At 38.6% G+C, this 16,564-nt stretch overlaps 1 protein-coding gene across 3 annotated transcripts in view; it reads right to left on the bottom strand.

The window, feature by feature from the left end:
• NARS2 (asparaginyl-tRNA synthetase 2, mitochondrial) overlaps positions 1-16,564 on the bottom strand; it is a 102,854-nt gene that overhangs the window by 11,090 nt on the left and 75,200 nt on the right. For 2 of the 3 annotated variants that reach the window (XM_008520336.2, XM_070625770.1), the window contains 4 exons: positions 12,525-12,623; positions 12,375-12,412; positions 8,071-8,137; positions 6,303-6,440 (listed from right to left, as the gene is read on the bottom strand). In XM_008520336.2, coding sequence (XP_008518558.1) covers positions 6,303-6,440; positions 8,071-8,137; positions 12,375-12,412; positions 12,525-12,623 — 342 coding nt within the window. The remainder of the gene's footprint in view (positions 1-6,302; positions 6,441-8,070; positions 8,138-12,374; positions 12,413-12,524; positions 12,624-16,564) is intronic. The other variant, XM_070625771.1, reaches the window with a different exon arrangement.

The raw sequence follows: 16,564 nt of genomic DNA, 5'->3' as shown, positions 1-16,564 counted from the left end.
TCCTGTTTTCAGGGGGATGGGGTTCAGTTTTTGCCCATTGAGTATGATGTTGGCTGTGGGTTTGTCATATATGGCCTTTATTATGTTTCCTTCTGTGCCCATTTTGTTCAGAGTTTTTATCATAAATGGCTGTTGGATCTTGTCAAATGCCTTCTCTGCATCTATTGAGATGATCATGTGGTTTTTATTCCTCAGTTTGTTGATGTGGTGTATCACGTTGATTGATTTGCGGATGTTGAACCATCCCTGTGTCCCTGGTATGAATCCCACCTGATCCTGATGTATGATCCTTTTGATGAATTGCTGAATTCTGGTTGCCAAAATTTGAGCACTTCTGAGACTAAAATCTCCACTGTGTTCCAGTGCAACTTTGGGAGACTCGAAATAAGTGGGAGGACCTGAGTTCTGCTGTCCTTTCGCTCTCCTACACAGATAACAACGAAGGCTATGAATAATTTTACTACACTCTTTGCTAACTTTCTAGTCTTAAAACTTATTCCACTTTGGGCACATCTTCTAGACCAGAGTGCTGCCTGGCACATTTTCTTCCACTGTGTATGAGTTTTGATTTTGCTTAAGTCACACAGCTGCAGCAGCAAGCTGTCTAGAAATAGTTTGGGTTGGTATTCAAGCTGAACAAACCCCGGTCTCTATTTATGATATTCCCTTTCGACTCTTACTCTTTGATTCCAATCAGTGGATTGAAAATAAAACCCAGATCTTGAATTAAAAAACAAACAGGCTAGATAGGAGCAAGGCATTGAATACATTACCTTTTCTATGCTAACTTCAAAGAGACAGGGAACAAGTTTAATGTCCCTTCCTTTACTACCTTCTCTTCCTACCCATCTCAGTATTTTTAAATACTGATAAAAACACAAATTGAACACTTCCCTATTCAGTCTCTCACAGGCTGGTACCAACAATGGAGCAACATTACATACTATTATCAAAAGAAAAAAAATGTTCCACAAACCATAGGAAACATGTTTGTGGTTTCAGCCTAGGTAAGCTCTTGCTCTAACTGCTGACACAGACAGTGTTTTGCCCCTAAAAACAACCAGGCACAGCTAGGAAAGAGAGCCTTCCAGAAGTGGCAGTGAAGATGCAGCAATGACTGATAATGGACTGTGGCTAGTAAAATGGCTGGTGTGGGAGCATTTCAGATGGACTGGAATGAATATTTTCAACTTTGACATAAATTTCCAGGATAATCATTAGTCCTAGATATGGGGAAAATTGGTAATTCCTTTCATCATTACTTCCGTTGGTTTGTGGCTCAAGCTATTTTGATGCAGGCTGGTTAATTAGCCCTAGTCCAGGGAAATTCATTAGACACCCTTCGTTGAATATTCTTCCTTCGAAGTTGACTTCACAATATGAACGGTATTGAATGCTCACCAATGCTTAAATTTTCATGCTTTGCTGAGTAATACTGATACAATTTTAAAAATGAGAACATAACCTGGTGATATTGGCATCTCATCAGGGACTGTTGGACAGTCACTTTTTCCTAATCACACACGGCTGGAATGAATGGATATTCTTCTCTGTGAGGCCATTTCCCTAGCTGAATATTTGCCATCTGCCTTTGGGGGACTTACCCAGGGACCCAGACTCAGGGACATATGGCATTCTGCATGTTTGCTTAGATTCATTTTACTGAGGCTCATGCTCTGTCCCGTTCAAATTAGCAAACATGTTTGATAATTTACAAGCCATTCTTATATACCCAAATGAGGAAAAACTTACGCTACATGAAATCAATGAATCGTAAAGCTGGTTAGTACCTTGGAGGTCATCTCATCTAATTCTCTGAGAAACTGAGGCTCAGAGATTCGAGAGACTTGCCTAAGGTCAGAGAGCTAACTAGTAAGAGAACTGGCTTTCAAACTCAGCACTACTAACTTCTTAATCCGGTGTACTTTTCATTACAACTTACTGCATACCTTCATTTTTTTTTTTGGAGAGCGCTGGGGAGAGAAAGAAAGAAAAGAAACTATAATTGTAAAAATATACTATTTTACTATTTATTACCCTTGGCCAAATGTTATGAGAGTAGGTTAAACATTTCCCTACCCTTCTCTTTTGATTCCCTAGAGAAGGCACTTGTGAAACACACCTGTTTCAATTTATTTAGATTGAATCATGCCCATAGCAGAAATTCTTGCAATCCTACCTACAACCTGTTATTACAGCCCTACAAAAAGCAGCACAGAATTTAGTTAATTGACCCAAAGCCTGTTCATTCACCACCAAAAAAAATAAAGTAGGGGTGGAAGCATGTACTTTACATAAGTAGGTGGAAAAGAAATCTAGGTTGTTAATGAGTCAATGTTATAATCTATGTCTAATGTATACAGTTTAAATAAATTATATTTTAATAATTTAGCTCTGAGAAGTTGTATGCTATAGTACGGCATAAATTACAGAAATACACTAAAGTCCCATTATAATGCCTTTAGATGTCAAGCTGTGAGACCACATTACTAGAGAGACTTGTCATAATGAAGCCCTCCTGGTACTTTGAAAGGTAAGAAATGTTTGTGACCACAGTCTAGGAGAGAACTGCCTTTTATGGAATCTTATGTAATAGCATTTTATGATGTAGTAACACACACACCTTTCAACATAATTGTGCTTTATCATAATAAAGCCTTTATCAAAATTTAGAAGGAAAGGAGAGGGCTCCACACTTACTGACTACCACCCCAAACACTGTGCTATGTGTATTTCATATATTACCTAATTTAATCCTCACAATTTCATAAAATATGATCATCATACTTTTATAGACTGGGAAACTAGGACTCAAAAAATTAGGTGGTTTATCTAAAATCACATGGTTTATAACTCATAGATCTGGGACTTGAACTCAAGCGTGTCTGATTCTAAAGCCACTAGACTTTCCTTTATGCCATGTTGCCATCACTCAAAAAATTTAAAGTAAAAGCTACTCTTTAGCTTCCCAGAAATTTCCTTAGCAAATCAAGTCACTTACTCACTAATTGTTAACAGTGTGCCTAAAACTGTGTTGGGTTCGATTCATCCATCTAATCACCTGTCCACCACCAAATAGATATTAGGTGCCTGCTTTGTCCCAGGCACTACGCTAGGCATTAGGGAGACACTGATGAGTGAAAAAGAGGTCCTCAAGTCCTCTGGCATAGAGAGAACAGTCACTCATTAAATAGTCATGTAAATAAACGTAAAATTACAACTGTGTTAAGGATTATGGTGGAATAACAGTTAGTAGCTCTGTGTCTGAAATTTCCCATGGTACCACTGTAGTGTTTAACAGGGTCTCTGACAGTCTGAAGGGTCAAGGAAGGTTTCTCTGGGGAAATGATGACTGAGTAGAGATCTGAAGAATAAGCAAAATTACTTAGGTGAAGAATATTGTTGTAGATTGAGAGAACACCATGTGCAAAGATCCTCTGGTGAGAGAAAACATTGCATGCCTGAAGACGTGGAAGAAGGGTAGTGTGGGTAAAGCAGACAGAGGAAAGGGGAGCACCCCGCACATCAGGCCAGAGAAATGGGAGCAGCAGATGATACTGGGGCTTGGAGGCCATATAAAGGATCCTGACTTTCATTTTAAGAGCAATGGGAGTCCACTGAATAGTTTTAAGAAGGTAGATAACGTGATCAGATTTACATTTTCTTAAGGGTCATGCTGAAATGGGGAGAACTGACTCAAGAGGAGGAAAGAGTGAATACATTAAGACCAATTAGAAGGCTACTGAAGTAGTCCAGGCAAGACACGATGGTATCTTAATCTAAAAAGGTAGAAGTGGAAATGAAGAGAAGTGGACAGATTTGAGATATATTTAGGAGTATAAAAATGACAGAACTTAGTAATAGCTTGAATATGGGAAGTGGCGAGAGGAAGATTTCAAAGATGACTTAGGTATCTGGCTAGCACAATTAGACGAAAAGAGAATACTGAAAGAAGATCAAATTTGGTGGGAGGAGGGGAGAAGAGGAGAAACTGTGGATTCAGTTTTGGATATGTTAAGTTTGAGATGCATTTGAGATACGTAAATGGCGATGAGTCCAGAGCTCAGAGGAGAAGTCTAGATTAGAGATACTAATCTCTGAGTTGTCTGAAAATAAATAATAAGCTGTGGGTACAGATGAAATCACCTGGGGAAAGAAAAAGGACCTAGGATGGAGCCTTGAGGAATCCCAAAATCTAATGGATTAGTAGAAGAGGATGAAATCTGTATAGGAGACGGAGAAAGAATAAGCCGCTGAGAAAGGAGGAAAACTGGGAGGATGCGATGTCCCAGAAGCCAAGGGAGGAGAGAGTTTTGAGAATAAGAAAGTCATTAATAGTGCTGAATAATGCTGAGAGGTCAAGTAAAACAGAGACTTAAAAGTCTGAGGATTTAATAACATGACGATTATTACTGACCCTAGAGAGAGCTGCTTCAGTGGCATGAAGGGTGGAAGTCACACTAGAGGGAATGAGAAATGAGCAACAGATGCCATGCTACTCATAGAAACCTCACTTGCCATCCTGAAGAAATTAAGAGTTTCACTTGAGAAGGCAAAAGTTATACAGAGACTACAAAAAAGACACAATGCTACCAGTTTTAGTAATTCTTGAAGTGCTACAGAAATCCAGAAAAGTCAGGAAAGTCTTTACAGAGAAGGAAAGCCTTAAGCAGAGCATTTAAGGAAGTGCAACACTGAAAGACTGAAGAGTGCTCCATCTAGGGAAATCAGATGAGAAGAACACATGGTGTGTGGGGGACAGGGGTGGGAGTGGGGGAGTGGGATCGAGGGGAGTGATAAAAAAGACAAGAGATACAAACCCAGCCCTCTGCTTTGTGATGCAGGCTCAATACTGAATTATTTAGGACTGGATAATCTATGCCCTAGTCTCTTATTTTTTGCTGCCTGCCTGTGGGCCAATTCATTTCTCATAATCAATTATACCAGAGGGTTGGTAGGGAAAAGAGAAAATTGGAATCATAAATCAATTATGTTGCTCATTGGTTTTGGAAAATGCTTTGTGAAAGGTGGGGATGAGTAAAATGAAGAGCTAAAATGTACTTTTGTATTTGTGATTTTGAGGCAGGGTGAGAGACTGGAAAAGAACACAGACTTCAGAGCCAGAGGGAGTCAGGTTTGAATACTAACTCTGTCACTTCCTACCCATGTAGGCTTGGAAAATGCAGTCAGTCTCTTTGCACCCCAGTTTTCCATCTGAAAAATTGGAGGAAACAATAAGTTTCTTGGCAAGGTTCCTTTAGGACTTAGCACTGAGACTGGTGCCTGCCTCATAGGAATCTATTAATTGGTGGTGAATATTGTTTTAGTAATACTACAAGAGGGAAAATAGGAAATATATTGAAAGAGAGAACCTTGTATACCTAAGATGGGGGAATTTTATTTACTATGGGCCTTGATCTATATTTTTCTACTGGTATTTATCTAGAGACAAGTGAAAAGCCAAAGATAGCAAAGTTTAGTTTTTGGACCTTTTTTTCAGATAAACATATTTGTCTCACAGACTTTTACAATTAATGACATTAAGTAGATAACTATTCAAGAAATACATAGTCAAATATATTCTTATTTTATATTACTGCTAATTTTGTAAAGGAGAAAAGAGACAAAAAAAGGAAAAAGGAAACCAGAAGGATAAAAAGCAACTAAAGTTAAGGGTGAACAAAGAACAGAAGATAAGAAGGGCTAAAGAGAACAGAGAGGGACAGAGACAGGACAGGCAGACAGAGAAGAGGGAGTCAGAAGAGAACTGAGAGCAGGACCTGTCCTGCCCTCCTCCGTCCCTCCACACCCTCCCCTCAATACGTCCATCTGAGAGGCACAAAGTACGCTAAGCCCCCTGCTCTGCCAAGCTGGCTCTTCCTCTGCCCATCAGGCCACTGCTGTCACCTCTCGCCCAGCATATGCCCTGGCCTCCCCCTCCCCGCTGTAGTCTCCTAACCAGTATTTAAGTTGACAGTAGACCTGGCATTGCTATACAGAGCTCTAGGCCACTTCATCTCAGTTATTTAAAAACCAAACCAAAACAAAAAGACCTACACCTGCATTTGCTAAACTAAGAAGGACACCTTGTGACAGAAATGAGGAAGTATGTTTATGGAACACTGGGATCTTCTTTGAGAACACTTTTTAGAGGTGCCTTTGAGAAACTATCGTTTTAAGCGATATAAAGAATGATAGATATAATTTAACAAAATATGCCAAAGAATAAATGAAATTTTAATTAAGGGAAAAACCTGAACTCTGAGATGGCTAACTCTCATTTAATTAGCGTCTTTTCTTACTGTGTGCTGAGGGCCATCTTCATTATCTCTCATGTAGAAAGGCTTGAGTGCTAACGGATAATTAACGACAAAGACTGGTATGTTGCCACAGTGCTTCACCAGGAACTTTTCATGTTCAGTGTGTAGATCAACACCCCACTGTAAAGAGAAAAAAGAAATTACCAGAGGAGAAGACAGAGTAAAAATACATACTGCAGGACCTGAAAATAACCTGAATCGGTTCCAAGGGCTTCCTCTCCCTGAGGATCAGTGATGTGTGGAGCTGTCTGCTGAGGTTACACAGATGACTGACTAGAGAGAGAGATGTGTTAGCAAGAACATCCAAAGGCCTGGAAAGATGAAAGCTGAAACTCGTAGATAAACACTCTGCTTTCTGCCCCCATCTCAGGGAGCGGCATTTAGCAGATGAAGAGCATCTGCAGGAAAACAAAGCACACTGTCCACAGTGGATAAAAACCGACTTCAGAACCATACTTTTTATTAATACTGCCTAGAGCTTCTTCTACAGTTACTATTCCTAAATCTCAGGAAATTAAATGATGAAAGATAATATTCCTAATATTGAGTCTATCTTTGGCTAGATGGCTTCTCTCAGTGAATTTTTTTTTTTAAATAAAAGAGTCAACTCATATATTAGATGTTCTTTGATGAATATTTAATAACACTGTTCATCTATTTATTCAGCAAATACTAATGTGCCTATTAAATCCCAGGTACCATGCTGGGAACTGGATATAGGGGTAAGAAAAAGAGACTCCCTGACTCCACGCAGCTTCCAGGGTAGGAGAAAAACATTAAATAAAAGCTTATGCAAAGAAATTAATTGATTATAAATATAACAAGCGCAGGGCACTATTATAAAAGGACCTGACTTAACTGGGAACGGGACTGGGGTAAGGACTAGTTTGAAGACAAAGGCATCGCATTCCCAACACTATCTTCTGACTCCCACTCGTCTGGCACTATCTGAATTAGAGGAAAGAAGCAACACCACAGGAACAAGACTTGCCTCCAACATTATGTGCATGCCCACTGATAAATCATGTGGCCTCTCTGAACCTATACCCTGGCCAATAAAGGAGTTCTAAAAAAAAAATTTGCTGTTTTCCCAAGTGGATCACAAATTAGGAGACTCTCTAAAGTTCAACAGAAAAAGAACCCTGTTTAATGTGTTGCCTCAACTTATTTGATCACATAACCTCTTTTTCTGTCACCTGTTATCACTCAGAATACACTTTGAACTAGGTGATTTCTACACTAATATTCTATGATTATAATTGTTTTTTAGGATTTTCATCTTCCTAAACTTGGGAAACCTCTTACAACCCTTTAGTCACTGCTATTCCAAATGATATGATTCTACTTCAAAGTTATTTTTCATTCTAAACATTTCAACAAGGTTGAGCAATCATCAAAAAAAGCCAACGTACAGGGGCTGGCCCAGTGGCATAGTGGTTAAGTTTGTGCACTCTGCTTTGGTGACCCAGGGTTCTTGGGTTTGATCCTGGGCATGGACCTACATACTGCTCAATAAGCTGTGTTGTGGTGGGTCCCACATACAAAACAGAGGAAGACTGGCAACAGATGTTAGCTCAGGGACAATCTTGCTCAAGCAAAAAAAAAAAAAAAAAAGCCAGTGTACAGATGAGCAAATACTACATATTGCTAACAGGAGAAGCAAACTTATTTTAAAGGATCTTTAATGAAACAGGATAAGGACAAGAGGGACACATATTTTCATTTATATATATATATATATAAATATTACCTCTGGGGTGAAGGTGAAGTTCTGGGACGCCTGCTTTAAGATCTCCACTGCTTCAGTATAAGAAATGCTGGAGAGAAACAGGGTAAAGGGTCAATACAACGGGCTGTTGGGTTAGTCCATCTGAAAACTAGAAAAGGCCTATTCCCACACAGCCTTTGAGATCCTAAATGAGTATTAAATAGGTATTGCATAATCAGGAAGTAAGGTTGATCTAAACCCATGAGAGTCTGATCAGCATGAAGAGAAATGACCACTCAACAACCCACTCACGATCTACTTGCCATGGACACAGAGGAGCTAGTCACTCAGGCAAGGAAAGATTTTCTTCACATTCATGCTATGCCAATGCCCTAATAAAAGATGTGAAATATTGAGGCCAAAAGAGCAAAAGTCTTTCCTTAAAGTTGTCATTCATTCATCCAACAAACATATATTGAGCTTACACTATGTGCTAGGCATTATTCCAGGCACTGGAGATACAGTACATAAAAACAAAGCCCCTGCCTTTATGGAGTCAATATTCCTGTGTGTGTGTGTGTGTGTGTGTGATGGGGGTGAGGGGTGGGGAGTGGGGATAAGACAAATAAACAGAAGAATATAATGCCAGGGAGCTATTGGTGCTATGAAGAGAAATAAAGCAAGGTAAGAAGATGGAGGGTATCTGGGGGGCTATTTTAGATAAGATGGGCAAGAAAGGCCTCACTGAGTTGGCGACATGTGAACAGAAACCTGCACAAGGAAAGGAAATGAGCCTTATAAATATCTGGGGGGGAAGCATTCCAGACAAAAGGAACAGTGAGTACAAAGGCCTAAAATGAGGAACAGTGTGGCTCATTTGAGGAACAAAAAGGTGAATGTGACTACAGCATCTTGAACAAGAGGAAGAGTGCCAGGAAATCAGATAGGAAAGGGAGTCAGAGGTCAGATCCCATGGACTCGTTCAGGCCATAGCAAGGGCTCTGTAATGTATTCTAAGCATTGTAAGACTGTTTAGGAAAAATATCATTGATTATCTCAGTGAGAAACCCTCATGCCTAAAACAAGCCAAACCAAGAATTTAACTATTTGAATAGGTTAATATATGCACACAGTTAAAAAAAAAATCAAGGGGGCTGGCCCAGTGGCGTAGTGGTTAAGTTTGTGCACTCCCCTTTGGCGGCCCAGGGTTCGTGGATTCAGATCCCGGGCACGGACCTGTGCACCACTTACCAGGCCATGCTGAGACGGTGTCCCACATACAAAATAGCAGAAGACTGGCATAATTGTTAGCTCAGTGACAGTATTCCTCAAGCAAAAAGAGGAAGATTGGCAACAGATGCTAGGTCAGGGCCAATCTTCCTTACCAAAAAAAGAGAGAAATAAATAAAAAATTTAAAAAAATCAAGATCTATAAAAGAGTATACATCTCCCTTCCACCCTTTTCCCACAACTAGCTACCTAGTTCCTCTCCTCACACACAATCACTATTATTGGTTTCTTATGTATCCTTCCAGAGGGTTTTATACATCTATAAGCAAATAATATACACTCTCCCTTTTTTTTAATAGATGCCAGCCACAGCATACATACCATATACACTCTTTTACATCTTTTCTCACTCAATATATCTTGCAAATCTTTTCCTTTCGGTATACGAAGAGCTTCTTTATTTTTTGAACTATTACACAATATTTCATTTTGTGGATGTGTCCTAATTAGTTTAACTAGTCATCTATTGATGGATATTTCAGCTATTTCCAATCTTTTGCTATTATAAATCATGACTACATACGTCTATTTTATGCTATTACAAACTATTCTTATATACTAATTTAGCATATGGAAAAAATTGAACTGCTGGATCAAAGGATATTGGCAATTGCAGTTTTTATTTATTCTGAAAGATACTGCCAAAGATATGGTTTCCCTTTTACAGGGTTACACCAATCTACGCCCACCAGTAGTGTATGAAAACGTCAGTTTCCCTATGTCCTCTGCCAGTACTGGACGATTAAAAACAAAAATCTACAAACTTTCAGAAGGACACTGAGCTCAAAAAATAACTTACCCCAAACAAACTTATTCTCTGAAGCAAAATGAAGTTCCTACCTATAATAACAAACTGGAAAGAGTTGCATCTTATAGTATAAAAAAAGCCCCCAAGGCTGTGTTTTGAGTGATAGGTTTTTTTCTGAGATGAAAATTCTATTCAAATTAAAATCTAGTATTAAATAATAGGTAATTTCTAAGGTAGGAATGGTGGTGGTATTGATAGTAGTAATAATTTTAAAATGAGCATTTTACAGAAGGGAAACTGAAGCTTAGAGAGGATGAGTAACTTGCCCAAAATCACTCAGTAAGTAAGCAGTAAACCCTGATGCACTGACTCCAGAGTCTAAGCTTTTAACTGCAGAGATCATGCCTAAACCACTGGCAGTTTCACATGTTGAATGAAAACAAAAGATAATGGGCTCTGGGTTCCCCCTCTGACTCTACCACTTACTAACTATGTAAATCACTTCACCTTAGTGAAAGCATTTTATAAATACAAACGTTAAAAAAATTAAGTATTTGCACTTCTAAAATAAGGAGATTGGACCACATTGTCTAAAGTTCTTTCCTGCTTAGACATTCTATTGTTCTCTTCCATTAACTACTTGATATGATCTACTCATTATACTGAGAAATACAAGAGCAGTCAAAATGGTAGCACTAGGATTTTGTGCCGTTGATATGCTACTGTTACATTATTAAGAAAAAATGACTCTCAAGTCTAAACATCTCTTGTTATTCTGTATCTTCTGCCCCACGTGATTTTCCCACCTCTCTGCTCCTTTCTTACTTTATCTTCTGTTATCCTTTTCCCTTATTCACTCCTGCTATTACTTGAACACACCAGGCATGCTACAATCTCAGGGCCTTTGTACTTGCTATTTCCTCTGCCTGGAATATTCTTTTCCCACATACCCATATAACTAGTTCTCTTACTTTCTTTAGATCTTTACTCAAAAATTATCTCAGTGAGATCTTCCCAGCCACATTATCTAAAATTTCTACCTCCTCGCTCTCCTTTTGTCTTCTCTTCTCTTCTTTCTCTTCTCTGTTTTTTCCCCCCTTAGTATTACTCATTCTCACAGACTATATGTTTTACTTATTTATCTTGTTTCTTGGCTTGTCCTACCTCCACCAGAAACGTAAACTCAGTGAAGGCAGGGAATGTTATCTGCTTTTTCACTGCTTTGAGACAGTTTTCAGATTCTAAAATAGTGCCCGGCACACAGTAAGTATTCAATATAAATTTAAGTGAAAGAACAACCTCAAAGGCTTTCACTTGTACTTCGCTGCCTTCCGATTCTCTATCTCGGGGCTTCTGACTATTTCCTCCTTTTCTGACCCCATGTCACTGCCTTGCTATTCATTCAGGTTCAAGGACTCAGCACTTTAAACTTGTAGCCTGAAGGTCTAGGTTGATAGCTGAAATTCGTAGTTCAGTCAAGCTGGCCAAGTTTTTCTCATTCTCCTCCTCAAGGAGAGGTTAAATCCTCTTAGAACAAAATCTTCCTAAACCTAAAGATGGCAAGTGAAGAATGATACCAACTTATGTTCAGAAACAACTTTCTATTCTTCTGAGTATCAAATTTCCTATATACACTGTAAATACACTGAATACTAAGTCTTATATAAGTTGTTGGTACTATCTATGAAGAGGTTGCTTATTGTTCTTTTTCCATATCAAGTATGCGTTTGTTTTATAATAAACTGTAAAAAAGGAGCAGCCTGTCTGACTAATACGGTTGGTGGAATAAACAAACAGTCCAATATCAAGTGCTGTTTGAACAGGATTATTGTGGAAATGAAGCAATAAATATGTTATACCTAAAATACAGAGCTTTAGGTTTAAAAAAAGTGGCTAAAACTCAGTTTAGAATATATTATCAGGTTTTAGCAAGAAAAGTAAAGAAGAAAAAGAAAGACTGAAACAGAGAAAAACTGAGGGGCAGACATTACATGTGCATATTTTAAAAGTTTGCTTTTTAATCACGCAAAATTTTGATTACTAAAGTTAGCATTAGTTTGAATTGCATTAATACAGTTAATAATTACTATGTTCATTTATGTTGCTATGATTTACTCATTTATTTACTCATGAAACATTGATTGTCAACTATGAATCAGACACAAGGGCTATAAAAATAATTAAAACATGGACCTTCCTTGAGTCTAGGGAGTGTGATAAGCAGATATATAAAGAAAAAAATTTACTATAGCGTGAAAAAGATGATAAAGTATGAATAAAGTTCAGAGAAAATATAATATCTACTTACATTAAAAAGTTGTTTTTTAGCATATGTTCTAATCTGTCCTTGGTAAGAAAAGAGGAAAAAGAAAATTTATTAAATGTAATTATATTCATTATATGTAATTAACATATTTAAAGAGTACATGTATTGGGCTTTATTCACAAAACTAATTACCTTTTGGCCAGGAGCTATGAATCTGTGACAGAGTTCAATGTCTTCAGGACAATTTGAGAGAACCAGCATGGTTGCAGTCTTGAAAAGCCGCTCCATAACCTAAGAGAGATGACAGAGAACTGCCTGACGAGTAAGCTACTTTATATGAAAAATCTGCTTAGGGCCCTGTAAGGACTGCTCTCCAGGTTTTAGTAACAATAAATCCGTTAGAACTCTCAATCCCCAGATGTACTACAGCAAGTTAGCTCTGTTTTCCATATTGATTAGAGCAGCCAACACAACTTCTTCTCAGAGGTAGGGGGAAAAAAAAGAAAGAAAAATATCTCAATCTTTTGTTAACAGTTTCAATACTGGTACTGAAGTGGGATGTCAAATGAACAGCTAAAACTGATTAATGCCTCTCTAAACTTCAATATACTCACTTGTAGAATCAGGATAGTGAGAGTACCTAGTTTTCAGGATCCTTGTGAAAAATCCACTGAGATAATCCATGTTTAAGTCTTAGCTTAGTACCCGGTCAGAGAAGCACACAACGAACATTGGCTGTTGTGAAGAGTGAGACACTTTGAAAAGTGCTTCATTCAGTCATTGGTAAATGAAAGTAAACTTTAAAATTAGAGAAGCAATGAGACATAGCCACATCTAAATATACACACTTTTGCTTTGCTATAGCATGAAGTAAAAATAACACAAATCATTATACAACACAAATCAGCATATAAGAATTCATTCTACCAGCGGTGTCCATACAAGTCTCATGGGAAAAACTTGTTTTTAGAAGAAAAAAGTGGAATGAAGATATTTCTAAAACATTTTCAATCAAAATTAAAATTTTGGGGGGCTGGTCCGGTGGTGCAGCGGTTAAGTTCGCACGTTCTGCTTTGGTGGCCCAGGGTTCACAGGTTCAGATCCCTGGCATGGACCTACGTACTGCTTGTCAAGCCATGCTGCGGCAGGCATCCCACATATAAAGTAGAGGAAGATGGGCACGGATATTAGCTGGGGGCCAGTCTTCCTCAGCAAAAAGAGGACTGGCGGCAGGTGTTAGCTCAGGGCTAATCTTCCTCAAGAAAAAATTAAAATTAAAAACAACAACAACAACAAAAAACCCTAAAATTTTGCTTTGAAGTCAGTGAGATCATAGCAGACCCTCCAAATATCGTACTCATAAAGATACATACATTTACAGAGTACAGGCTGCCTCAGAGGCAGGAATCTTCCTTTCCTCTCTTGCATCACTGGTATACCCTACCAAGGCTGGAAACACAGTGGGGACATAAGCTTCTACTCAAGTAATTTAATAATGATCAGATATAGGAAAGTACTTAATAGCCAAGTGACGACCAGATATATTTATTTTTTAATAGATATATAAAATATTTTCATGTTTTATATTTTTATATTTAAGTATTATTCTGTAGGGGAATAAGTTGAGGAAAGAAGAGCAAAAGGAAGCTAAAGATCTTTTACTTTGAGCCTATATCACCTTCAATCTAGCAGTGAGATGAAGGAATCACTAAGTAACTGAATGATTTATGACGGGTCATATCCTTCAGTCACTAAAAAAAGCCGACGTGTATTAAGAGGAAAAAAGAACAGGTAGATTGGGTACAATGCCTGCACGGTTGAGGGACACAGTACGCCTCTCTGTAGGACAAAGACTTTGACCACTCGGGTAGTTAAGTCGGTGTCTTTCATGAGCAGTAAATTTCCATTTGAAGAAGAAAATCATTGGCTTCTCTAATCTTGACTTTCAGACTATGCTCTATAAATATACTGAAGAAAACAGAAGCTTAACTGAAGAGTTAGAATAACCCTCAGGTGCTTTTAAAAATATATTACTCAATGGCATTAAAATAGTAATATTTAATTGCTTATACTTCATGAGTGGAAAAAATCCTTTGTTACAATATTCTGATTCAATATTTAAGAGGCTGACTCTTCATTGAGATAATTTCCACAGAACGTAATTTATAAAAAGGATAAAATTAAGAGAAGGAGGAGATTACTTTTGGGGGTGGAGCATACTTTTTTCTTCTGTTTTTAGGAAAAAAGTTTATATTTCAATTAATTAAATCATTCAACAGTGTATGCCTTGAGTACCATTCAGTGGAGTCTCAAAGAAATAAGCCTTCTTTAATTAAAGAATAGATAATTCTAGAGCAAAGATCCTAAGGTGTAATATTCTAACGTAATTTACGTGTGGTCTTGTAACCTTCCTCTGTATCTATGTTGGGCCAGTGGAGTCAGGGTCAAGGCAGAAACAGGGAGGTGAAACGTGTGGTTGGTTCAGCTCCTTACAACACTCTCATCGCCTGAGTAAAATAACAATGAAGAATTGGGTAGTGGGCTCAAACTGAAAGCTGCTTAAGGGATTTTACTGACTCCTTGTGAGACTCAGATCCTGACTCCCTAAAATCTAGAAGAGGGTTACTTGACAGTGTTACTATTGACATTTTTGGCCAGATGATTCTTCGTTGGGGGAAGGCGACTGTGCATTGTAGGATGTTGAACAGCATCCCTAAGCCTTTACCACTAGATGCTAGTAGCAACCACTCTCCCCTACACCCCTGCCCACTCCCTAGTAGGGACAACCAAAAATGTTCCCCAGGGGACACTGATCTAGAACAATCAGTGAGAGATGTTAAGTCAGTGGGAGCACGTAAGTGGATACTGTGGCGGGTGGCCAGAACACTCCTGCAGGATCAAGAGCTTTATCTGCTGGGAATATTAACTGTTGATGGTCCTCAGCTGAGTTCTACTTCAGGACCTGTCCGGGCTAAGAGTGCTGTCTTACCCAAGGTTAGCTTCTTCCCAAGGCAAGCCGGTGTTCAAAGACTGGATGAAGTGGGGAGACACAAAGGCCCACCCCCTTCTTGCCTTCATGTGGTACAATTATGAAGGACCATTCCAGCTCCAAGCTTGCTCACAGAATTGGCTAAGGCCCCTGTTTGCAAAAGCATCACAGTTCAACTTCTCCCTCAGCCCATGGTGCTGCCCTCCTTTCCTTACAGGTGCTGTTCTCCAAAGCATTTCCCCAATAGTCCCCTGCATGCAAATCTCTGCTTCGGAAATTGTTTACCAGGAAATCCAACCTAAGATAACAAAATAGTGAGTCCATTCTACTTGGTGGTATACGTGGTATTTATGTTTAAAGTGGAATTGGGTCATTTACTGGGTGAATCAGTATATACATATAAATGAATAAAAGTGAGATGATGAAAAGTGCTAAAATAAACATCCTGAAATCACAGATCAAAACTAAAATATTAACCAAAATGGTATTGGATAGAGAATTCAAAATAACAACAGTTAATTTCTGGGTACTTACTAAAGTGCCATGAATTATGCTAAGTGCCTTATTATCTGTCTAATCCTCTGAACTTCTCTATAAAGTATGAATTATTATTCCCATTTTATAGACGAGGAAACTGAGGCTCAGAGAAATTAAGCCCTTTGTCTAAGGTCAGTTAGCAAGTAAGTGTGGAGCTAAGAATCAAATCCTGGTCCAACCAACTCCAGAACTTGTATGCTCTATCTGGATTATAGCCACAGCCTCCTAAAAGGGCTCCCACCCCTATTTTTATCTCTCTCTAAATCATTCTTTATATTGCTACTAGAGATATGTTTCTAAAATATAACTCTGACCATGGCCTTTCCCAATTGAGAACTCTTTCTCCTTTACATTTTGGATTAAGTTCAAACTCCCTAGCATGGCATTTAAATACAAGGTCTTTGGGGCCGGCCCAGTGCTGTAGTGGCTAAGTTCGCATGCTCAGCCTCGGCGGCCCAGGGTTCACAGGTTCAGATCCCAGGTGCAGACCTACACATCGCTCATCAAGCCATGCTTTGGCAGTGTCCCACATACAAAAAAGAGGAAGACTGGCACAGATGTTAGTTCAGGGACAATCTTCCTCAGGCAAAAAGAGGAAGATTGGCAACAGATATTATCTCAGGGCCAATCTTTCTCATCAAAACCCAAAAAAAACCCCAAAAAACCAAAAAACCAAAACAAGGTCTTTCTTTCATGATCTGACTCT

The sequence above is a fragment of the Equus przewalskii genome, chromosome 6 (assembly GCF_037783145.1).
Source record: "Equus przewalskii isolate Varuska chromosome 6, EquPr2, whole genome shotgun sequence".
Classification (NCBI taxonomy): Eukaryota; Metazoa; Chordata; class Mammalia; order Perissodactyla; family Equidae; genus Equus; species Equus przewalskii.
The sequence above is the reverse complement of the archived record's forward strand: the minus strand, read 5'-3'. Positions and strand labels throughout refer to the sequence as shown.